General features: G+C 42.9%; 1 protein-coding gene and 1 long non-coding RNA gene across 3 annotated transcripts in view; one reads left to right on the forward strand and one right to left on the reverse strand.

The window, feature by feature from the left end:
* VXN (vexin) overlaps positions 1 to 9,332 on the reverse strand; it is a 64,619-nt gene extending 55,287 nt beyond the window's left edge. For both annotated transcript variants that reach the window (XM_006044580.4, XM_006044578.4), the window contains exons 1-2: positions 8,866 to 9,332; positions 4,109 to 4,164 (exon numbers count right to left, since the gene is read on the reverse strand). In XM_006044580.4, the coding sequence (XP_006044642.1) occupies positions 4,109 to 4,164; positions 8,866 to 8,932 (123 nt within the window). In that variant the 5' untranslated portion in view covers positions 8,933 to 9,332. The remainder of the gene's footprint in view (positions 1 to 4,108; positions 4,165 to 8,865) is intronic.
* Positions 1 to 25,141, forward strand: part of LOC112579168 — a 49,549-nt gene that overhangs the window by 1,287 nt on the left and 23,121 nt on the right. The window lies entirely within an intron of this gene.

Consider the following 25,141-nt stretch of genomic DNA (forward strand, 5'->3'; position numbering starts at 1 on the left):
GTTTGCTCAGATTCATGTCCATTGTCTATAGAGCCTGGCTGAAGTCAGCTGGATGTTCCAGGAGGCAGTGCTCCATGTTTTGGGGGCTTCCTGTACCTCATGCCTATGTGGCTTCACCTCTACCGTGGAGAGTTGTCTCCTTTGTTTAGGTTCTGAATCCCTTGAGAAATTTCTTCCCTAGGACCCTATTTACCTCCTAAAAAGTATGATTTAGTTTCCATTTTATCCTCACAGTTCTGTCCTTATAAAGCTAGTAGACATTGGTATAAGCGGTGATTCAGACACAAACATTGTTTATGGTCAGGAATTCAAGGCAAGAACTTGGATGAGAACCAAACATTCCTAATTCCCAAAGGATCTTCCCTGAGTCATGAATGATTTGTGGTCCTTCAAATCCAGAATCCAGATATTTCTTAATTTACAATGGAGTTATGTCCTGATAAAACCCCCAAAATATCATAAGTTGAAATGCATTTTATACAACTAATCTGCCAGACATCACAGCTGAGCCTGCCTTAAATGTGCTTAGAATACTTACATCAACCTCCTCAAAATCATCTTGCACAGTCTATTTTATAATTAAGTATTGAATGTCTCATGTTATTGGTTGAATACTGTACTGGAAGTGAGAAACAGAATGGTTGTCTGGATGCAGAATGGCGATAAGTATGTCCTGTTTATCCTTGTGATTGTGTGGCTGGTGGAAGGCTGTGGCTTGCTACACTGCCCAGAGTCACAAGAAAGTAACGTCTGCCTACAATGCGGGAGACCTGGGTTTGATCCCTGGGTCTGGAAGATCCACCAGAGAAGGAAATGGCAACCCACTCCAGTATTCTTGCCTGGAGAATCTCATGGACGGAGGAGGCTGGTGGCCTACAGTCCACGGGGTCGCAAAGAGTCAGACACGACTGAGCGACTTAACTAACCAACCGTGTATCGATAGCCTAGGAAACAATCAAAATTCAAAATTTCAAGCATGGTTTCCGAATGCATTTCATTTTGGCACCATAGTAAAGACAGCAGTCATGAAAGTCAAGACATCATATGTCGGGAACCATCTGTAATACCAAACTTGAATCTGTTCTCAAAGTCGAAATTACAGACAACCCCTCCTTTTTCCATTTTTGGGGACACCTGCTGCTTCTTGAAACTCAGGAGCTCTGGACTTCCCTGGTAGTCCAGGGGTTAAGAATCTACCTGCCAATGGAGGGGACATGGGTTTGATCCCTGGTCCAGGAAGATCCACATGCCGTGGGGCAGCCAAGCCTGTGTACCACAACTACTGAGGCCTGAGGGCCTAGAGCCCATGCTCTGCAAGAAGAGAAGCCACAGTGCAATGAGAAGCCCGTGTACCTTACTAGAGAGTAGCCTCTGCTCGCTGCAAGTAGAGAAAGCCCATGTGCAGCAGTGAAGACCCAGTATAACCAAAAATACATACATAAATAAATTTTAAAAAGCACTTTCCTTTCTAGATTGTGGTCTTAAGTTTTTCGGGATCATGAGAAATAAGAATTCTTGCCTTACAACAAAAAAACCCCATTAAAAGCCCTTTCTTTCTTAATATATAAAAATATTCTCAAAGGTCAATTTAAAAAGGGACATAGAAGTGACAGAAAAATGAGCAAAAGACATGTCTTTTAACTCACAGGGGAAAATATAAAAATCTATGAAAAATGAAAAATGATATTAATAATTAAGTAAATGCAAATTAAAATAGTTTCACCTATCAGATTGTCAAAGACTAACAACATTGATGTCATATAGTATTGGTTTAACTGTTCTGGTAAAGGAACTTTAGAACAGTTGCTAAGAATTTGGCAACGACTATAAAATTTTTTCAGTGTTTATATCCTTTGAGCATTTTCTTTCTTTTTAAAAATTGACATACAGGATTATGTAAATTTAAGTATAAGGTGTTAGTTTGATGACCCAGCATTTTCATATCTATGAATTTACCCTCAAAAACATTTGTATAGGAGCATAAAAATACATTCAAGAATATTTCTTGTGGCACTATTTTAGTGGAAAAATGGGGAAAACCCATTTATTGATGATTTGGTTAAATAATCTAGAAAACTTCAGATTAGGTTTGAGTGAAAAATTATAGTACATTCATACAATGTCATACAGCCTCTAAAAAGAATGGGGAAAGTCTGTATGTGTTAATTGGCATGTAAAGATTTTAAAATTTATTTAGTGAAAAAAGTAAATTGCAAAACAACATATTATTGAGCAATAAAGCATGATAACTGTGTACTGTTATAGGAGAAATTTTCACTTAAAAATACTAGTGTTTATTGAATGCTCAGTATGTGTCAGATTCGGACTAAGAACTTGAAAGAAAGAAAGTGAAAGTGTTAGTCACTCAGTTGTGTCCAACTCTTTGTGACCCTCTGAGCTGTAACTCTGTCCATGGGATTCTCCAAGCAAGAATACTGGAGTGGGTTGCCATTCTTTTCTCCAGGGTATCTCCCCAACCCAGGGATTGAACCCCAGTCTCCTATATTGCAGGCAGGTTCTTTACTGTCTGAGTCACCAGGAAAGCCTGAGGACTTCATGTGTATTAAATCATTTGTTTCTTCCAATAGTTCTTGGGATATATTCTCCCACTATCCCCATTTTAACGTTAACAAAGTCGAGTCCCAAAATGGTGGGGCTGTTTGCCCAAGGTCACAAAGCTAGAAATGGATAGAACAGAGATTTAAAACTAGGAAATGGATAAGAACCAGGTAGTTTGACTCTAATTGACATACCTAACCACTGTGTTCTTCAGCTTCTCAGGATTTTTCTGATACTATATTTTACATCTTTTTAGTGTTTGAAATTTTGTAATGGGAACATTGGAGAAGGCAATGGCACCCCACTCCAGTACTCTTGCCTGGAAAATCCCATGGACTGAGGAGCCTCGTAGGCTGCAGTCCATTGGGTTGCTAGGAGTCGGACACGACTGAGCGACTTCACTTTCACTTTTCACTTTCATGCATTGGAGAAGGAAATGGCAACCCACTCCAGTGTTCTTGCCTGGAGAATCCCAGGGACAGGGGAGCCTGGTGGGCTGCTGTCTATGGGGTCGCATAGGGCCAGACACAACTGAAGCGACTTAGCAGCAATGGGAACATACTGCTTTAGAAATTTAAAAAGTAATAAATATATATAAAACAATGACTGAAACCTAATTTCATTTCCAGGACACTTAGAAAGTTGTTTTTTTTTTTTTTTTAATGGAGAATAGGATTTTAAAAATTGAGATCCTTAGAAAATCAAAATAGTGTTCTACCAAAAAATTGTGATAGAAATAGAAACTCCAGTATAAGCAAGAGGGAACAATTAGCCTTGAAAATAAATCTCTTAAAGTACAAAACTGTATTGAAAGCTTTTGTAAAGAAATCTGTAAGTAAAATGAGAAATTCAGCAGCTCTAAAGACGTGTAAACTAATTTTAAGGTAATGCATGTACTTATTAAAGTAGCAAAAAATAATACAAAAACATGAAAGCCAAATGTTGATGAGGTTGGAGGTAAATGGAAAAGCATTGTTGGAAGCCTGGCAGTTGTTCAGAATTCCTGGTAATATGGGACAAAACTAAGCAGAAAGCATCTTTTAAAAATCACTGTTATATTGTCCACTTTAGCACAGTAGAAGAAATGCCAATGATGGATGGGTGAAACTCTTCTTTTACTTGTTAATACTACTTTGAGGCCTATGCACCACAGAATTAATCCCCAATAGTATTTTGTACAAATAAATTTATTGTACTGCTATTTATAGTAGTGAAAAAATGGAATATTACAAATGCCAACAACAGGGGAACACCTAGATCAAGGATGCTGTACCCATATCATGGATTCTGTTTAAGAAAAGAAGAAAATGTATATGTAAAACAAAAACTATCTGATGCAAAAGTGGGTCCAGTACAGAGCTTTTTGTTGTCTGGTTGACATTTGTCAGTTGTTTTGATTAAGTGGACAGTGGACATCACAGCAGCAACCTGGGCTACAGAAAACCTTTCTGGTTGTTAAGAGCGTGGATGGAGTGGGGCAAGTGAAGAAGCTAGACATTGCTTTTTAAATAAAAGTCAACAAAAAGGATCAAAACTGAAGTTTTCTTACATTCTTGGTTAAGAGATGTTGAGAGCTTTTGACTCTTCTTCTGGCTGGACTGGTCACTGCAAAGAGAGAGAAAGGAATTGTTTTAGAGAACACCTATGAGGCTGAGAGCTTCCTCGGTGGCTCAGCTGGTAAAGACCCAACTTGCAATGAGGGAGGCCTGGGTTTGATCTCTGGGTTGGCCTGGAGAATTCCATGGACTGTATAGTCCATGGGGTCACAAAGAGTCAGACACAACTGAGCGACTTTCATTTCCTGAGGCTGATGCCGCTACAGTAGCAATACTGAGAGGGCACGTCCCTGGAGTGGCACAGGACACAGGGCAGGGGGATGGGAAGAAGAGAAGGACGCAACTGCAATTTTAGATGTTCCTTGATCAAATGCACCAAAGTTCAGAGCAGTACTAGTCATGATAGCCCAAAGGTGAGTCATTAACAAATGAATGGATAAACTCAATGTGGCATAGACATACAATGAACTATCATTCAGCCTTAAAAAAAAAAAACAGAATAAAATTCTGAAACTTGCTCTAACATGGATGAACATTGGGCTGGAGGAAGGAAGGAATGGAGGGTTATGATTTCATGACTACAGAGCGTCAGTTTGAGAAGATGAAAAAATTCAGGAAACAGACAGTGGTGATGTTTGGACAACAATGTGAATGTACTTAGTGCCACAGAACTGAACACTTAAAAATGGTTAAATGATAAAGTTTTTATAATGTACATTTTACCACAATGAAAAAACTCAGAGTCAATTAGCCATAAAAAGTTCCTTGGTTGGGAAAAGGTGTGTATTTGGTTGGAAGTGGAAACACCCAGGCATCTCTTTTGCACATTGATGTTGAGTGACTTAGAAGTGAAATCCTGCCACGTCATTACCCTGGAATGGAAATGACCTCTTGTCAGAGGTCAGGTAAGAGCTCAGGTGAGAGCTCTGTTGGTGTTTTTTGAAGAGTGAGGGCAGCCCTGAGGCCAGGAGAGCAGGGCACTGGTTGAGCCAGGGCTCTCCACTCCTTTCACTTCAGTGTGAATCCCAACTTGACCAGGGTCAGTGACTCATCCTCACTCCCTGTACTCATCTAGAAGATGGGCGTGGAATTCACAGCCACCTCTGAGGGCTGTGTGCAGGCATGCTCAGTCGTGTCTAACTCTTTGAGACCCCATGGACTGTAGTCCTAAGGCTCCTCTGTCCATGGAATTCTCCAGGCAAGAATACTGGAGTGGGTTGCCGTTTCCTCCTCCAGGGGATCTTCCCATCCCAGAGACTGAACCTCCTGCATTGGCAGGGGAATTCTTTATCCCCGAGCCACCTGGGAAGTGCCTGCAAGGGCTACAGTGAGGATTAAATGAACTAATCTTTATCAAGTCCTTAGCTTGGTGCCTGGCAAAGAGTGAGTTCCCAGGCTTCAGGGGTGGTTATTAAGATTCTCTGTCTCTGCAAGGTAAGGGCAGGTGGAAGGAGACTGTACATCCATCAGGAGTTTTCCTTCTAAAGTTTTCTCCATTTCCTCCTGCACTTCCCCAGTTCCCCTTGCCAACTCCACCCCACTGTTGTTTATTCCTAAGAGAATTATTCTGAAGGCCGTTCACCCTACAATTAAACCCACTGGTGTGCTTCAGGAAATAAGTTCTGGTATAACTTCTTGGTAAAACCACAGATTTTTATCTTTTGTGTTTACTGTGAATTGTGCCTGTGAAATCTTTCCCTTAAAGGGCTCCCCTTCTCTCTGGGAAGTGAAAATACACACTTGTCCTCAGTTACAGACTTGGTCTCTGTATTGTGCCTTTTAACTACTTAAACACTGTAACACTTGCTGTTGCCATATTTTTGTGAGAAATTAAGATGACTCAGCTAAATGCATAGATTTAGGTTGAACCCAGTGTGTGTGTGTGTGTGTGTGTGTGTGTGTGTGTGTGTGGGAAAGAGGGATATAATACAATCTTAGGTGTGATAATGGCTCACATTGGCCTTTAGTAGGTGATGGACAGCTTCTTTCCTTCTTTTATTCACTTCTCATAACAACTCTGTGGGGTTGGGTCTCTTCATTAACTCTATTTCATAGGTAGACACTGAGGGTTAGGGCTACACAGTTGGGGTGGTGGAACACAGCCTCTGCCTCTGAACTTTGCTCTGTGAATGTTTTGTTCATTGCATGTTGAATATAGTAAACAGGAGCATTTGGGAAAGGACACACCAGGGAGAACTATAACCCTTGTTAGAGGAAATCAAACCAACTTGTATTTCTAGAGGTGGGGAAGGTGGGAATGGGATGAAGAGTTACGAATCTATCTAAGAGTGACTTAGGAAGACCTGGCAGGCAATGTCTTCTCCCACTGAGAGCCTGAGGCTCTGGAGAAGGTGAGATGAGACAAAACAAGGTGTAGGAAGAGGCAGGCTTCTTCCACTGACAGTCTAATATAAAACTGTAAATATCCCTTTCCCAGAGAACAGCTTCCTGAGCAGTGACATGACCATGAATACTGATGACTGGTTTAATACCCGGAGGTGGCCGTGAATAAAAATGGCAAGAGAGAAATTCAAGGTTGTGTATTTCTCTTTGACTAAGCATATTCATTGCTGTAAATCTGGAATAAAGAGAGAAACTACATTGTAAGTGATGCATTGAGTTGGCCAAAAAGTTTGTTCGGGTTTTTTCATAGCATCGTGTGGAAAAATTCCCTGAATGAACTTTCTGGCCAACCCAATATTTAATGGTGCTTACTACCTGCCAGGTACTGTTCTAGATGCTTTACATGTCTTCTATATCTCAATTCCACCCCCCCCCCCCCACCCACAATAACCTCAGGAAATAAGTTCTAGTTCTTCCTTTTTTTATAAGATTGGAAACTCGAGCCCAGAGAGGTTGAGTGCCTGTCCAAGGTCACACAGCACACAAGTGGTGGTAGGTCTCTTGAAGAACCTGCTAAGCAAATGGATTCAAAGGCCCTGTTTTGAATGATTCTCTTCAGGTGAAGTATGACTTTCCTCCTGAATTGTATAAGTTTTTGATTTAAAAGGGCCATTCAGCTTTGAGGATTTTCTCCCTTAAAATTTTTTTAAATGGAAAACATTTATAGAAAATGGACATTTTAGCATTTTTGTATTTGCTTTCAATTTGTTTTCTTCTCATGCAAAAGAAATAGCAAACGAGAGGGCAGGTTTGGTCCCCTTTTTACCCACCTCTAACTCTACTTTCCTCCCTCCCCAGAGCTACTAATCTCACTAACTTGGTGTCTTTCTGGCCTGTGGTTTTTTTTAATGCTTTTCTCTAGATATGTGTGTATAAACAATATATAGTACTGTTTCATATTTCCAAATTTAACAATCTTTAGCCTGCTTTATTTCCCTTTCAATGTTATGCTTTCAAGTTATTCATTGCTGTAAATATAGAATAAAAATAGAAATCACTCTGTAAGTGATGTATTTAATGGTGCTTCCTACCTGCTGGGTACTATTCTAGATGCTTTACATGTTTTGTCTATATCTCAATTTTCCCCCATATTAACCTTGGAAGATGAGTTCTAGTTCTTCCTTTTGTACGAGATTGGAAACTCAGGCCCAGAGAGGTTAAGTGTGGACCTGTGTCCACACACATAGACCCAGTTCATCCCTGTTGACTGCTGTGGGGTCTTCCAGAGTCTGGTGACACCACCTTTAACCCCTTCCCCTCTTCAAGAACATGTAGGCTGTTTTCAGTTTTGCCCTGTGAGCATCCATGTGTATTTACAGGACTGGAACTGCTGGGTCAGAGGGTCACCTTTGACTTTTCAGGTACCTTCCAAAATCTCCAGAGAGTTCCAACTTCAGCACGTGGGCAGACTCCCCAGTTCTTTTTCCTTCCCCTCTAACTGGCAATAAATGTCTAAAGCTGAATTTATGTTCTGCTGGCTGTCTCTCTGCGGCCAGACTGGGTCCCTCCCTGCCCCCCCAGCAGTGGCCCTGTTGATGGCTGACATGGGAAGAAGAAAGGAGTTGTTTGAACAGAGGGGCCACTGCACCAGCAGATATTCTGCCCTTTTCATTCAGTCTGACAGTGAGACCAGGGGCTAAGCCAGGGTCCCGGGCTGTCCCAGCAAGACAGGGGCTGCAGGGAGAGCGCAGGGGCAGCAGAACAGAGAGCCGAGTCCTGCAGGTGGGGCGAGGAAAGTGTCCAGAGCCACAGAACCCTGCCTGGGACTGGACACCGTTCCCCTCGGAGCAGCAGGGCTTTTACAAAGTCACACCCTCTGGCAGTGCCAGTTCCAGGTTAAGTTTGGGAGCGTGGCCCTGGGGTCTGTGCGGAGGCCAGCCTGGGTCAGGGTATTCTTGGACCACTTCATCGGACCACTGTCAGCAGGCTCCCCCCTCCTGTTTCACGGCACAGTGAGAAATCATACTTTAGAGCCAGCTGTTTCTCGATTCGGAACCCTCTTGTTCCCTGGAGAAGAGTCTCTCTCCAGCTGCCCTGAGAATTTTGTTTTCATCCCTGTTTCCTAACACAATGGCTCACTGTCAGTTTTACTCAGCGTACTGGGTTTTGCCAGTATCGAATTCAGTGTTTAACTGCCCTCCTTTCCCCCTTGATGGATTGTTTCTCAATGACCGATGTTCATCCATGCCCCCTCCCCTTTTCAGAAACACCCACAAACACCATCACAACAGAGGCCATCCGACCTCAGAGACCTGAGGGTAAACGTAGTAAAACAGCACGTGACTGTCTTTTACCCTCTGACCGAAACAGCCACGTTAAGGAAACAGTCAAGGGCAATTTTACTCACCCTTGGAAGGAATCACGGTGGTGAAAACTTCTATATTTTCATCACTGCAGCTGTAAATCTGATGCATCGTTTCAGCCTTCTCTCCCCAAAAGTGCCCGGGGATGGGAGGCCTCTCTCTGAACCCCTAGTCGCGAGGTCTCCTAATCCAATCTGGCTCTGGGATCATTGTGCCTGTTCACAAAAGACAGGCTGGTGCTGTGATCTCATTTCATTCCAGAGTCTTCACTGCAACATTTTCTAATCCCATCTGTCTTTTTTTTTTTTTTTATGAATCCTATTATTGCAAACCTTTGATGGAGCCTAGCGCTTCAGTCCCCTCCCATCCAGGATGTATTTAACATCTTTATTTTGCCGTGCCTGCTGCAGTGGATTTGGAAGTCTTTTGTGAAGTGGTGATGAAGTGAAATCGCCTACTCGGTTAGCGCCAAGCGTGGCTGGAGGATGATACTGAAAAGGAAACGTGATTTTTGGTACCGGCAGTTCCCCTATCATTTCAGAAATGAAGAGGCTTTTTTTCCCCTCCCCTTTCCAGAAGAACTGGCTATTCAGTAATTTGTCATGTGTTAATTTGGCTTCCTTCAAAGTTTCTATTTTAAACAAAAGGGCTGTTCTTCCAGAGCGTTCTTGCCTCATGCCAGTACATGACAAGGCTGACATTTCTAGAGAGCTGTGTTTTTTTTGCATCTCCTTGTAGAAACCTGCAAGTGCTTGCAAGGATGTGGTAACAAGCAGCGTCTGACACTAGAGATACCTGACTACAGGGAGGTCATATTTCATTATCCTAAATATCCTATTGTTCTCTATATATCCTGTATGTCTCATATTTTATCCTATACACACACACACACACACACAAAATAGGTGTATTATGTCAAACCCATTGGCTTTCATTGCTCTGTTACAGATTTATTTCTTCATACCAATAATGATGATGATGTAAAATTTTTTAAATTTATTTTATTGAAGTATAGTTGATTTCTGCTGCACAGCAAAGCGATTCAGTTATAGTATATTCTGCTTCACATTCTTTTCCCTTATAGCTTATCACAGGGTTATTGAATATAGTTCCCTGTGCTATGCAGTAGGACCTTGTTATTTATCTGTTCTATATAGAATAGTTTGCATCTGCTAATCCCAATTAATCCATTCCTCCCCCACCTCCCGTTTCCATTGGCAACTGCAAGTTTGTTCTCCATGTCTATGAGTCTGTTTCATAGATAAATTCACTTGTGTCATATTTTAGATTGCACATATAATTGATATCATATGGTATTTGTCTTTCTCTTTCTGACTTACTTCACTTCGTATGGTAATCTCTAAGTCTGCCTGTGTTGCTGCAAATGACATTATTTCATGCTTTTTTGTGGCTGAGTCATGTTCCACTGTATGTGCACCACATCTTCTTTATCCATTCATCTGCTGATGGAAATTTAGCTTGTTTCTACTTCTTGGTTATTGTGAATAGTACTGCTATGAACATAGGGGTTGCATATATCTTTCTGAATTACAGTTTTCTCCAGATATGAACCCAGGAGTGGGATTGCTGGATCATATGGCAATTTTAATTTTAGTTTTTTGAGGAGCTTCCATATTATTTTTCATAGTGGCTACACCAATTTATATTCCCACCAATAGTGTCAGAAGGTTCTCTTTTCTCTGCATCCTCTCCAGTATTTGTTATTTGTAGAATTTTTAGTGGTGGCTATTATAACCAGTGTGAGGTGATATCTCATTGTCATTTTGCTTAGTGTTTCTCTAATAATTAGTGATGTTGAGCATCTTCCTGTGTGCCCATTGGCCAGATGATGATGTAATATTAACAATGATAGTTGGCATTTGTTAGATGCTTGCTAAGAGCTAGGAAGCCTGCTATATAATCTCATTTAATGTCTACAACTAGTCAATGAGACTAGCTGTTATTTTTGCCATTTTATGGGTGAAGAAACTGAGGCCAAAAGAGATTGAGTAGTTTGCCCAAGATTAAAATACCTAGTTCATGGCAGAATCAGAATATATTTTAATACTTAGTGAAAGTGAAAGTTACTCAGTCATGTCCAACTCTTTGTGACCCCATGGACTATAGTCCATGGAATTCTCCAGGCCAGAATACTGGAGTGGCTAGCCTTTCCCTTGTCAAGGGGATCTTCCCAACTCGGGTGTCCTGTATTGCAGGCAGATTCTTTACCATCTGAGCCACAACTTGATTCCAAAGCCAATGTACTGAACCACTAAAATTGTAGTCCATTCTTCACCTTTAAATCCATCCCCCTACTTTGAACCTGGGGGGAATCTGAGCGTAAGCTTGGATTTGGTGACCATTGATATTTCTGTTAAACAAAGCTGGAGTGTTTACTCATCAGGTGGTTGTCAACATTACACCTCTGTCTCTGAGGACTGCACCTGGCCACGGAGGATGGCTCTAGGAAGCCATGTTTGTTCTACCTGAATCTGTTCCCTTTGATTGAAGCAGGATGAACATATAACCCAAACTGCTGCCTCCTGGAAACGGAAGTTGGGCCTTAGTCTGGGCCCAGAGGGAAGATGCTGACTTTTAACATCTGCAAGTGTCTTTCAGGGTCAGTGGGGGTGGACTTAAGGAGAAGCCAGAGGACATAAATGGAACTGTTACTCTAGAAGGGGCCCGAGGCCTGGATGCAAAGCCCGGGTAAAGAGTTTCAGGGACTTGTCTGGTGGTCCAGTGGCTAAGATACCACACTCCCAACTCAGGGGACCTGGGTCTGATCTTTGGTAGAGGAACTAGATTCCACATGCCACAACTAAGAGTTTGCATGCCACAACTAAAGATTCCACATGCTGCAATGAAGATTGAAGATCTTGAGTGCTGCAGCTAAGACCTGGCACAGCCAAATAAATAAATTAATTTTTAAAAAATGTAAAGGACTTTAACTGGCGGAGGGTAGCAGGTCCTTTCACCCTGGCCTACTCTCTGTGGTTCTGTGGTTCTGTTCTGGTCTGTTTGCACTCAGTAAGGGCCAGTGGGAAGGATGAGGGTAGGGGGTGAGGGGAGTGTGAGGAGAGTGAGGGGAGGGTGTGGGGAGATTGAAAAAGACAGAGGGGAGGGAGGGAGTGTTGCTCTGGCTTGACAGTTTCTCATTTCTGCCTTGTGTCTCTTCCTGTCTCGTGGTCGATAAGACACCTCCATCTCTGTTTGATAGATTCCTTTGTGCTTGAGTTTACATAGGTTTTGGTCATTCTCAGCTAAAAAGAGTAGTCTCTAAAAGATATGTCTGTACATTTTGTAACCTCCATAGTGATTAAACTTTTAGATCATATAACATTTAGAGGAGTATCTAGTACAATAAAAAGCAAGATCCCAAATTATGTAACAGACTCTTCCTAGGTAATAAAAATTTAAAGGTGATACTTAACTAAATGAAAACATCTGCCTTTACATTACAAAAAATTCAATACAGAATGGTTTAGCAGCAATTTATGAAAAAGATATTCTAGATTTTTGTGAACACATTCTTAATTAGGGGTAATATTGAAAGGCAGGGGCTAAAAGATTATGAATGTAGTTTCAAGGACCAGATACTAAATTGATTAAAAAAAAAAAACCCCTCTGGACACCAAGAAGCCAATCAAGATTACCTGGATTTAATCTTAAGGGGTTCCTGCTTTGTTGCTGTTCAGTTGCTCATTTGTATCTGACTCTTTGAGACCCCACAGACTGCAGCACACCAGGCTTCCCTGTCCTTCAGTATCTCCCAGAGTTTGCTCAAACTCATGTCCATTGAGTCGGTGATGCCATCCAACATCTCATCCTCCGTCATCCCCTTCTCCTTCTGCCTTCAATCTTTCCCAGCATTAGGTCTTTTCTAATGAGTCAGCTCTTTGCATCAGGTGGCCAAAGTATTGGAGCTTCAGCTTTATCATCAGTCCTTCCAGTGAATATTCTGGGTTGCTTTCCTTTAGGATTGACTGGTTTGATCTCCTTGTTGTCCAAGGGACTCTCAGGAGTCTTCTCCAGCACAGTTCAAAGGCATCAATTCTTCAGTGGTCAGCCTTTTTTATTGTCCAGCTCTCACTATTATCTAAGAAAGCCCAAATTTAATTCAAGTATATTGTATCGTGTCTAAGACTGAGATGTGTAAGGAAATGGCAACCCACTCCAGTACTCTTGCCTGGAAAATCCCATGGATGGAGGAGCCTGATAAGCTACAGTCTGTGGGGTCAAGAAGGGTCAGACACGACTGAGTGACTTCACGTTCACTTTTCGCTTTCATGCATTGGAGAAGGAAATGGCAACCCACTCCAGTGTTCTTACTTGGAGAATCCTGGGGAAATAGAAGCCTGGTGGGCTGCCATCTACGGGGCTGCACAGAGTTGGACATGACTGAAGCAATTTAGTAGCAGCAGCAGTGTAACTAAATGAGCTTATGTAAGGAAACACATCCAGAAAAAAACAATTCTTAAGAAATCATTTTTACCTGTTTGAGATGTATTTTATATAATAATACCTGCTTACTATAACAAATTTAAAATTGTAGATAGGTATGCAGAAGAAGTGAAATCTACTTCCTCCATTTAAGTCTCACTTCCTGAAAACAATCATTGTTTACAGATTGGTGGGTGTATTTGCATATTTTTTTCATGTCTATATATATATATATATATAATTAAAAATATATATAAATAGAACTATACCACACATGCATGTATGCACAGACTCATTCATGTGGGGACATATATAGTTCCCCTTCGTTAAATGTGCAGGAGACTCCTGCACTGTAAGAATGTATCCACTTTTTTCTTGATAGACCTATAGCTTCTTTCCATTTTTTAAAAATTAGAAACAATGCTGCAGAGGGCATCCCCATATTTGTGTCTTTACGTATGTCTTCTAATATTTTTGCAGGCTATAATTCTAGTTTGGGGAGTGCAGGTCATAGCATATGCATATTTAAACTTCTGAGGGATTTTTGCCTTGCAAAAATTCTGCATCCATTGACACTTTCACTAATAGGCTATGAGGGGCTTATTTGCTACACCCTTGGCAAAACTTGATATTATTAAATTTTTTTTGCCAAAATGATCCTGTTTGGCTTTTGTGCTCTGAGTCCAGAATATTGATTGTAATTAATAGAGTCCTTCTAGCTTAGGTGGAGGGGTGGATGGCTGAGTCCTCATGTTGGAATACAAAGTCTATAATCTATCCATGATAATAAGTATATCCCACACCTCTGAGTACTGGTCACCACCCCATCCAGGACCATGCTAACCCTAGGTTAGGCAGAGTCTGTCCTGCCCTCGGGCTTCTCTTCTCCCAGGTAGAGGGAAGTCACTGGGGAGAGTTATACACTGTTGGCATGGGATACTCACTGCCTTCTTTGTTTTTTTCTTTTTAAATTTTCATTGGAATATAGTTGTTCTACAGTGTTGTATTATTTCCTGCTGTACAGCAAAGTGGATCAGTCATATGTATATATATCCCATCCTTTTTGGATTTCCTTCCCAATTAGGTCACCACAGAGCACTGAGTAGAGTTCCTTTTGCTATATAGTAGGTTCTCATTAGTTATCTATTTTATACATAATACCAATAGTGTATATTTTCAATCCCAATCTCCCAATTCATCCCACACCCCCTTTTCCCACCTTGGTATCCATGAGTTTGTTCTCTACATCTGTGCCTCTATTTCTGCCTAAAGATCCATGCACCCCAGTGTTCACAGCAGCACTGTTTACAGTAGCCAGGACACGGAAGCAGCCTAAATGTCTATCAACAGAGGAGTGGATAAAGATGTGGCACATATATACAGTGAACTATTACTCAGCCATAACAAGGAATAAAATTGTGCCACTTGCGGAGATGTGGATGGACCTAGAGTCTGTCATACAGAGTGAAGTTAAGTCAGAAAGAGAAAAACAAATATTCTACACATATATGTAGAATCTAGAAAAAATGGTACAGATGAACCCATTTGCAAAGCATAAATAGACACACAGATGTAGATGCTCACATCTGTTTTCAAATGTTGCTTCTGCACTGACTCAGCTGACAATCAGTCAGTGTGAGTGACTTTCTTACTTGGCTACCCTCTTCACTGGCTAATGGAAGGCGCTGAGTGGTGTTACCTCTGTATTTCTCTCTCCATCATGAGGGCTCTGGAGACCTGCCCTGGCAGAGGTGCTAGAAGATGCCCTCTCTGAGATGTGCCATTTAGGCTGGAGCTTAAGCAGCGCTTCTCAGACTTTACTGTGATGGGTTTGCCAGGGATTCTTGTTAAAATGCAGATTCTGATTCCAACGTATTGAGGATGGGGCCTGAGTGACAGGCTTTCTGAGGAGCCTTGCTGGTTTTAGGGCACCCTTTGGGATTTGAGCAGAGAGTTCGCTCAAGGAGAGTGGATGTTCCTGACCAGGAGGCATTAGAATTAAGAGGAGCTCAGGTTTCTCCCTCCTGCCCCACCTCAACCCACAGACTGTTTAAACACGATCCTCTAGGGCCCAGACATAGGTACAATAAACACTCCCCGCTGATGAAGCTATGCTGCAGCTGGGGTTTGGATGAAGCGAGGTGGTTCTCAAGTTGTCCCCAGACTGCAGCATCGGCATCACCCTTGTTAGACATGCAAATTCTCATGTCCATCCTGCCTGCTAAGTCAGAAACTCTGGGCTGCAGCCCAGCAGTCTGTGTTGTACAAGCTCTTCCAGGGCTTCTGGTTGTGATAAAGTCTGAGAACCTTTGATGAAGAGAAAAAAGAAGAGGGTTCTTGACTGAGCACTCTTCCGAGACTTGGATCCATGGTTTTTAATCCTGGCTGTTCATAACCCAGACTTGCCTAAGCAGCTTGATAAACATCTGCATGCCTGAGCTACACATCCATTCTTTCTGCTTCCAAAGGTCTGGAGAGTTGCCCGCCAGTATGTGGCTTTAAAAACACCTGAGGCTTGCAGATTTAGTGGCTGAACAGGGCAGGGGCAGCCCCTCAACATGAATGGTGGCCTGTGGCCACCTGGCTCACTCCATACAAAGTTCATTCATTCACATTTACCAAACCCCAGCATGAGCAAGACACCATGCAAATGACATCACTGTTGATCACCTGTTGTGTACCAGGCACTTTATACGTTAGTCTTCCTACAGCCCGGCAAGGTGGGCCTCCTACTGTTTTATAGAAGAGAGTCTTTAACTGGGGGTCAGTCAGGACTCCAAAACCTGGGCTGTCCACTACCATGCCCAGGTCAATCTTTGCAGACTTGGGTGGGGAAGGGTATGCCAGGCTGTGGGCCTCTGAGAAACCTCTGTTTCATCTTCAGTGGCTTGTTTTGTGAAATTGGGGATATATTTGTAATTTTAGCAGGTGTAGCAATTCTCCTTTCAGTTCCTCAGAGAGAAAGAGAGGTGATTTCAATCTCTAACTTATGCAAAGTGATGCCCTTCATGCGTGAAGACTCTCCTTATCGGAGGGCACATGCTTGCGGGTATAGGTAGTCAGATAAAACACAGGTTATCTTGTTGTTTTAATTGAAGAGAAATAACAAATAGTTTTTCTAGTATAAGTATGTCCCAAATATTGCATGGGGCATACTTATACTATTTGTTTTTACTGAAATTAAAAACTATTTCAGGGACTTCCCTGGTGATCCAGTGACTAAGACTCCATGCTCCTAGTGCAGGGGCTTGGGTTCAATCCCTGGTCAGGGAACTAGGGCCCATGTGCCGTGAATAAAAATCCCACATGCTGCAGGGAAGATCAAAGATCCCTTGTGCTGCAACTGAGACCTGGCACAGCCAAATAGATATTTTAAAAATTATTTGAATTACTGCCTTTGTAAAAGAGACCCCTCCAGATCTCCTTAGCCCATTCCACCAAGGGAGGACACAAGAGGAAGGCCCCAGCTACACAGCAGGAAGGGGGCTTTCGCCAGAACATGACTATGCTGGTGCCTTGATTTCAGCCTTTCCCATCTCCAGAACTGAGAGAAGTAAAATTCTATTGTTGACAAGCTGCCTGGTGTGTGGTATGTAGCAGCCTGAATGGATTAAGACACCAGCATAAGTAAAATACATACATATTAGATAGTGATAAGATTAAAAAGGAGAAAAAAATTTAATAGGAAGAATGATAGGAAGGGTTGGGTTAGAGATTTGAAATTTTAAATGAGGTGGCCAGGGACTTCCCTGGTGGTTCAGTGGCCAAGACCCATGCTCCCAATCCAGTGGGCCTGGGGTTCAATCCCTGTTCAGAGAACTAGATCCGACATGCTGCAACTAAGACCCAGTGCAGGCAAATAAATAAAGTTAAAAAAAATCGTAGGCAAGGGAACAGCAAGTGGAAACACTCTGCAGTAGGAGTTTGTCTGCTTGTTTGCAGACTATTATACAGTCCCAGAACAGAGTGAACGAGGGGTGGGTAGATGACCATTATATCTACTACTGCGGGCAGGAATCCCTTAGAAGAAATGGAGTAGCCATCATGGTCAACAAAAGAGTCCGAAATGCAGTACTTGGATGCAATCTCAAAAACGACAGAATGATCTCTGTTCGTTTCCAAGGCAAACCATTCAGTATCACAGTAATCCAAGTCTATGCCCCAACCAGTAACACTGAAGAAGCTGAAGTTGAACGGTTCTATGAAGACCTACAAGACCTTTTAGAACTAACACCCAAAAAAGATATCCTTTTCATTATAGGGGACTGGAATGCAAAAGTAGGAAGTCAAGAAACACCTGGAGTAACAGGCAAATTTGGCCTTGGAATATGGAATGAAGCAGGGCAAAGACTAATAGAGCTTTGCCAAGAAAATGCACTGGTCATAGCAAACACCCTCTTCCAACAACACAAGAGAAGACTCTACACATGGACATCCCCAGATGGTCAACACTGAAATCAGATTGATTATATTCTTTGCAGCCCTATACAGTCAACAAAAACAAGACCAGGAGCTGACTGTGGCTCAGATCATGAACTCCTTATTGCCAAATTCAGACTGAAATTGAAGAAAGTAGGGAAAATCACTAGACCATTCAGGTATGACCTAAATCAAATCCCTTATGATTATACAGTGGAAGTGAGAAATAGATTTAAGGGCCTAGGTCTGATAGATAGAGTGCCTGATGAACTATGGTCTGAGGTTCGTGACATTGTACAGGAGACAGGGATCAAGACCATCCCCATGGAAAAGAAATGCAAAAAAGCAAAATGGCTGTCTGAGGAGGTCTTACAAATAGCTGTGAAAAGAAGAGAAGCAAAAAGCAAAGGAGAAAAGGAAAGATATAAGCATCTGAATGCAGAGTTCCAAAGAATAGCAAGAAGAGATAAGAAAGCCTTCCTCAGCCATCAATGCAAAGAAATAGAGGAAAACAACAGAATGGGAAAGACTAGAGATCTCTTCAAGAAAATTAGAGATACCAAGGGAACATTTCATGCAAAGATGGGCTCGATAAAGGACAGAAATGGTATGGACCTAACAGAAGCAGAAGATATTAAGAAGAGGTGGCAAGAATACACAGAAGAACTGTACAAAAAAGAGCTTCCCGACCAAGATAATCATGATGGTGTGATCACTCACCTAGAGCCAGACATCCTGGAATGTGAAGTCAAGTGGGCCTTAGAAAGCATCACTACGAACAAAACTAGTGGTGGTGATGGAATTCCAGTTGAACTATTTCAAATCCTGAAAGATGATGCTGTGAAAGTGCTGCACTCCATATGCCAGCAAATTTGAAAAACTCAGCAGTGGCCACAGGACTGGAAAAGGTCAGTTTTCATTCCAATCCCAAAGAAAGGCAATGCCAAAGAATGCTCAAACTACCGCACAATTGCACTCATCTCACACACTAGTAAAGTAATGCTCAAAATTCTCCAAGCCAGGCTTCAGCAATACATGAACTGTGAACTTCCAGATGTTCAAGCTGATTTTAGAAAAGGCAGAGGAACCAGAGACCAAATTGCCAACATCCGCTGGATCATGGAAAAAGCAAGAGAGTTCCAGAAAACCATCTATTTCTGCTTCATTGACTATGCCAAAGCCTTTGACTGTGTGGATCACAATAAACTGTGGAAAATTCTGAAAGAGATGGGAATACCAGACCACCTGATCTGCCTCTTGAGAAACCTGTATGCAGATCAGGAAACAACAGTTAGAACTGGACATGGAACAACAGACTGGTTCCAAATAGGAAAAGGAGTACGTCAAGGCTGTATATTGTCACCCTGCTTATTTAACTTATATGCAGAGTACATCATAAGAAACGCTGGGCTGGAAGAAGCACAAGCTGGAGTCAAGATTGCCAGGAGAAATAATAACCTCAGATATGCAGATGACACCACCCTTATGGCAGAAAGTGAAGAGGAACTAAAGAGCCTCTTGATGAAAGTGAAAGTGGAGAGTGAAAAAGTTGGCTTAAAGCTCAACATTCAAAAAACGAAGATCATGGCATCTGGTCCCATCACTTCATGGGAAATAGATGGGGAAACAGTAGAAACAGTGTCAGATTTTATTTTTGGGGGCTCCAAAATCACTACAGATGGTGACTGCAGCCATGAAATTAAAAGATGCTTACTGCTTTGAACGGAGAAGGCGATGGCACCCCACTCCAGTACTCTTGCCTGGAAAATCCCATGGACAGAGGAGCCTGGTAGGCTGTAGTCCATGGGGTCATGAAGAGTCGGATACGACTGAGCGACTTCACTTTCACTTTTCACTTTCATGCATTGGAGAAGGAAATGGCAACCCACTCCAGTGTTCTTGCCTGGAGAATCCCAGGGACAGGGGAGCCTGGTGGGCACCGTCTATGGGGTCTCACAGAGTTGGACACGACTGAAGCGACTTAGCAGCAGCAGCAGCACTCCTTGGAAGAAATGTTACGACCAACCTAGATAGCATATTCAAAAGCAGAGACATACCTTGCCAACAAAGGTCCGTCTAGTCAAGGCTATGGTTTTTCCAGTGGTCATGTATGGATGTGAGAGTTGGACTGTGAAGAAAGCTGAGTGTGGAAGAATTGATGCTTTTGAACTGTGGTGTTGGAGAAGACTCTTGAGAGTCACTTGGACTGCAAGGAGATCCAACCAGTCCATTTTAAAGGAGATCAGCCCTGGGATTTTTTTTTGAAGGAATGATAGTAGCTGAAACTCCAGTACTTTGGCCACTTCACGAGAAGAGTTGACTGATTGGAAAAGACTCTGATGCTGGGAGGGATTGGGGGCAGGAGGAGAAGGGGATGACAGAGGATGAGATGGCTGGATGGCATCACTGACTCGATGGACGTGAGTCTGAGTGAACTCCGGGAGTTGGTGATGGACAGGGAGGCCTGGCGTGCTGCGATTCATGGGGTTGCAGAGTTGGACACGACTGAGTGACTGAACTGACTGACTAAGAGGTAAGGTCCCAGGGTAGCAGGAAGCTCCTTCCTGGAGGGCCTGGTAGGTGGGTTCCATGCAATTGATGATCCAGACTAGGCTACTTTTGAAAGTGAAAAGCTGGGACACTAGGTGTAAACTAGAATTGTCCTAGGAATTCTGAGTCACAGCACAGATTTAGCCTTTACTCTGAGTGGGATGGGAAGTCACCAGTGGGTTTGGAGCAGAGCTGCCCCATGCCTGACTTGAGAGCTTCATTCTGTTGAGAAGCACTGAAGGGTGGCCAGGGCAGGAGCAGGAATGGAGTCAGGAGGGCATTGAAGGACCACAGGTGAGAGATAACAGGGACTCAGATGAGGGCAGTGGTAGAAGGGGCAGTGAGAACTGGTCAAATTCTGGGTGTAATTTAAGGTAAAGCCAATAGGATTTCTTGTGGCTCAGCTGATAAAGAATCTGCCTGCAATATGGCAGACCTGGGTTTGATCCCTGGGTTGGGAAGATCCCCTGGAGAAGGGAAAGGCTACCAACTCTAGTATTCTGGCCTGGAGAATTCCATGGGCTATACAGTCCATGGGGTAGCAAAGAGTCAGACATGACTGAGAGACTTTCGCTTTCACTTTCTTTTTTTTTTTAATTAATTAATTAATTTATTTTTTTTAATTTTATTTTATTTTTTAAACTTTATATAATTGTATTAGTTTTGCCAAATATCAAAATGAGTCTGCAACAGGTATACATGTGTTCCCCATCCTGCACCCTCCTCCCTCGCTTTCACTTTCTAATAGGATTTCTGACCAATAGGCTGTGGGTGTAAGAGAAAGAGAGGAGTTAAGGATGGCACTGGGGAAGAGTGAAAGAGGAAGATATTTGTGGGGGAGAGGGGGCCCTGTGGCAGGTCAAGTTTCTAGGAAGCTGGTTCAGCTGAAGTTTGCACGCAGGAGGCCTGCCATGGTGCATTCCATGGGATTGCAAAGAATCAGACTAAACAACAACACGCTGACTTTGGTGCTCACAGGATCAGCCCCTGGGGCAGAAGTGAAGGAGGTGAGACAGGGCAGAGGGAGTGCTAATCTGCCAGGTAGTCCTGACGAGGAGCTCAGCCAGCCCATGAAGCGTCCTCCAGGGTTATCCAGACTGGGGCAGGGTGTTGGCCAGGCCTCCTCCTCGACTAGCACTGGATGGAGGCCGCCTGGGGAAGGGGTGTGATCTTGGGCCAGGAGGTCCTCCCCAGTGGAGGCCGTAGTGCTTGGCCTGTAGGAGGTGTTGGTTGCTGAAAAGCCACAGTAGATGTTGCCTGACAACCCAGAGGTGTTGTCTCCCTCTGGGATGTGTTCCCTTCCTGTTTGGTGGTCATGGCTGGTTTGCCTTGTTAGACGCTCGAACCATTGTGTGAGCATAATTTTTTTCCTTTTTCTTTAAGAAAAGATACAATTAGGCCAAAATGCTTACGCTAAGCAATGAAAACTTCATATTCTCGTTATCTTGAAGTGTTTTTCTTAACCTTAACTTTTGAATGATTGAAATTATGAATGATCTTAAACAAATATAAAAATGAAGAATATAGTATAACGAACCCTCAGGTTCCCCTCACTCAGCTTTACCAATGATCAGCTCATGGACAGTCTTTTTTCACTTATACCTTGCCCCACTCCCCTAACCCATTTTATTTTGAAACCTATTCCAATATTATCTATTTCATTTGTAAATATTTGAATGTGCATCTGAAACTTTTTTTTAAAAACTTAGGAAAATGATTTCTGGCTTCCTTTGCTACCTCCAGTCTCTTGATGAGATCAGAATTGCAAATCAGGTCTTTAGGCTCAACCTGATGGTAAATTCTTGGATATTTAAATGGCCAGCGAGTTAATGACAAGGGCAGCTAGAGCTGCTGTTAGCTCTTTGATTTATGAAGCCACATGTTCAGCCTGTGTGACAGAGGCTATTAGCATCAGGCATGGCTCTGTCTCTGCCCACCACTCTCCAGGCCTGAACGCACTCAACAGATGGGGAATTTCATGGCCACAAATGGAATTGTTTATCCTCTCATTGTTCCCGTGTCAGCAATCAAGCTAAATCCATTACCCACCAATAAAAAGATCAGCTGGCTGCTAGTTCAGCCATGGAAGGAGCCAAAGCTGTGTTGAGGAGACTTAAGAGTTTTAGAGGGGATAAAAAAAGTAATAAGAAGCCACATAAAAATTAAGACCCAAGAGAAGAGGTTGAGTCACTCATTCTAAAGCTGAGGTTTTAAGGGATTTGAAAGGGAAGGCCTAGTAACTCAATCTTTTCTTCAACATATAGGATACTCTAGAGACACCTGATTATAAATACTGTAGAGCTTTTATTGTGTGTTGATGGCTTTATTATTTCATTTAAAAAAGCACTCAAATGGAGCTTTGAAGAAGAAAGAAATGTCAGATTCATAATGGAAAAGCTGCTGACATGTTAATGGCCTTACTACCAGTAGGAAGATTTTCTTTTGTGGGGCTAAATAGTTGTCTGTTCTTGATGAAGTTGTTCCTCATCGGCTCAGCTGGGGGTTTCTCTGTGTTTTGATCTGTAAGAGGAGGCTCTTAAGTTCTGTGGGCCCCCCAAGTTGTTCTCCCAACATTCTCAGAAGACCAGTACTTTAAAAAGTGGGTCCTAGAACACTTTTTGCCAGGCTGTTTTTATCAGGATGTATTGGACAGAAGATGTTGGTTCCAGCACTCATTGGTTATAGCTAAGGATCTGGGGCTCATGGGCTTTGCATGAATTCACTTGAAAAGTTAGAGAATTTGGCCAATGACTATTCATTCTCTTCTTTCCATCCTACTGTGCAAATACTTACTGGAAACGTACTGCTATATAGGAACACTATTCTGCCAGGCGATAAGGATCTAGAGATGATTAAGACACGATTTTACCCTCTGTTACCAGATTAGAGGGGGAGATGGACTAGGAAATAAGTGAGCACTGAATACGATGTTTCTGCAGCACAGTAGAGGCACATAGAGCTTCCCTGTTAGCTCAGTAAGTAAAGAATCTGCCTGCAATGCAGGAGACCAGGGTTTGCTCCCTGGGTTGGGGAAGATCTCCTAGAGAAGGAAGTGGCAACCCACTCCAGTATTCTTGCCTGGGAAATTCCATGGACAGAGAAGCCTACAGTCCATGGGCTCACAGGAGTCAGACATGACTTAGCGACTAAATCACCACTACCACTAGGGGCACACAGAGGATGTTAGGGAGTTCAGAGACCTCAGATGAGGGCTCTCTGACTCCCCAGGGAGAGGGTGTGATTGCAGGAAGAGTTCGTGGGGAGACAGGAGCATGGGTTGGGAGACAGCGGCAAGATCATGACAGTCCCAATGTCTGCCATAGGGTGTGTGCCTCCTCTTAAAGGCCAGGGAAAGCCACCGAAAGACTTTAATTAAAGGAAAGCCATGGTCATACAATTCGTGTTTTATCAAAATCATCCTGAGGGCAGGATGAAGAAGTGGTTAAGAACTGGAGCCTGGGCAGCCATTGAAGAAAGTGACTAGAGTGAACCAGGTGAGAGATGGTGGGCTTGAACCAAGGTGTGTGTGTGTGTGTGTGTGTGTGTGTGTGTGTGTTTGGGGTGAAGAGGAATATTAATAATAACTCATAAGGTTGTTGAAATGTTCAGTTCAGTTCAGTCGCTCAGTCGTGTCCGACTCTTTGTGACCCCATGAATTGCAGCATGCCAGGCCTCCCTGTCCATCACCAACTCCCAGAGTTCACTCAGACTCACGTCCATCGAGTCGGTGATGCCATCCAGCCATCTCTTCCTCTGTCTTACCCTTCTCCTCCTGCCCCCAATCCCTCCCAGCATCAGAGTCTTTTCCAATGAGTCAACTCTTTGCATGAGGTGGCCAGAGTACTGGAGTTTCAACTTTAGCATCATTCCTTCCAAAGAAATCCCAGGGCTCATCTCCTTCAGAATGGACTGGTTGGATCTCTGTGCAGTCCAAGGGACTCTCAAGAGTCTTCTCCAACACCACAGTTCAAAAGCATCAATTCTTCAGCGCTCAGCTTTCTCACATCCATACATGACCACAGGAAAAACCATAGCCTTGACTAGACGGACCTTTGTTGGCAAAGTAATGTCTGTGCTTTTCAATATGCTATCTAGGTTGGTCATACATTATTAAATAAAATGCTTAGAACAGAAGTTGTTGCCCAGTCTATGCTCAATCAGTGTTAACTTGGATTTCCGTTTCTCCTCTTTGGGAATGAATAATTCCCAGTGGTCATAGACTAGCACAGAGGGAAATCAGGAAGAGGAGTATATAAAAGAGGGGATAGTTCGGGGATGGGAGAGGACAAAGGATAGTGTACAGAGAGGAGAGCATCCCCCACAATGTCTCTTGGCGTCTCTGCCCTGCAGGAAACCTTACCTGTAGGTGAGACTCTGTGCACAAGGAGAGGCAGGCTTGGTGTTGGAGGTCTTGTGAGATGGCGGGAGTTTTGGAACAATCAGGTCAAAGTTACTTGGAAAGCAAAGCCTTCCCTGAGCTGCAGTTGTGGCTGAGTCTGGTTATTCCATAGAGCTGGGTGGGAAGGATTTGCTTTTCTTTCTGGATGGCCAGCTCCTACTACTTTTTGGTTCTGTTCTTTCAACGATGTTTCAGTCCCTTTCTTTATATTTGATAGTTTTCAGTGTGTTGCCCAGCACAGTTATGCAAACTGACCAGGATGGGTAGAGGCAGGTAGTTTTTTGGCTTAAGGAATTCCTTCTACTTCTATAAAGTAGAAAGTATTTTCTACTAGAAAGAGTTGTGCTCAGTCACATGCATCTCTTCTGGACGGAGCCTGCCAGGCTCCTCTGTCCATGGAATTTCCCAGGCAAGAATACTGGAGCGGGTTGCCCTTTCCTACTCCAGAGGACCTTCCTGACCCAGGGATCAAACTAGCATCTCTTGTGTCTCCTGCATTGGCAGGAGAA

Source organism: Bubalus bubalis, chromosome 15 (genome assembly GCF_019923935.1).
Source record: "Bubalus bubalis isolate 160015118507 breed Murrah chromosome 15, NDDB_SH_1, whole genome shotgun sequence".
Lineage (NCBI taxonomy): Eukaryota > Metazoa > Chordata > Mammalia > Artiodactyla > Bovidae > Bubalus > Bubalus bubalis.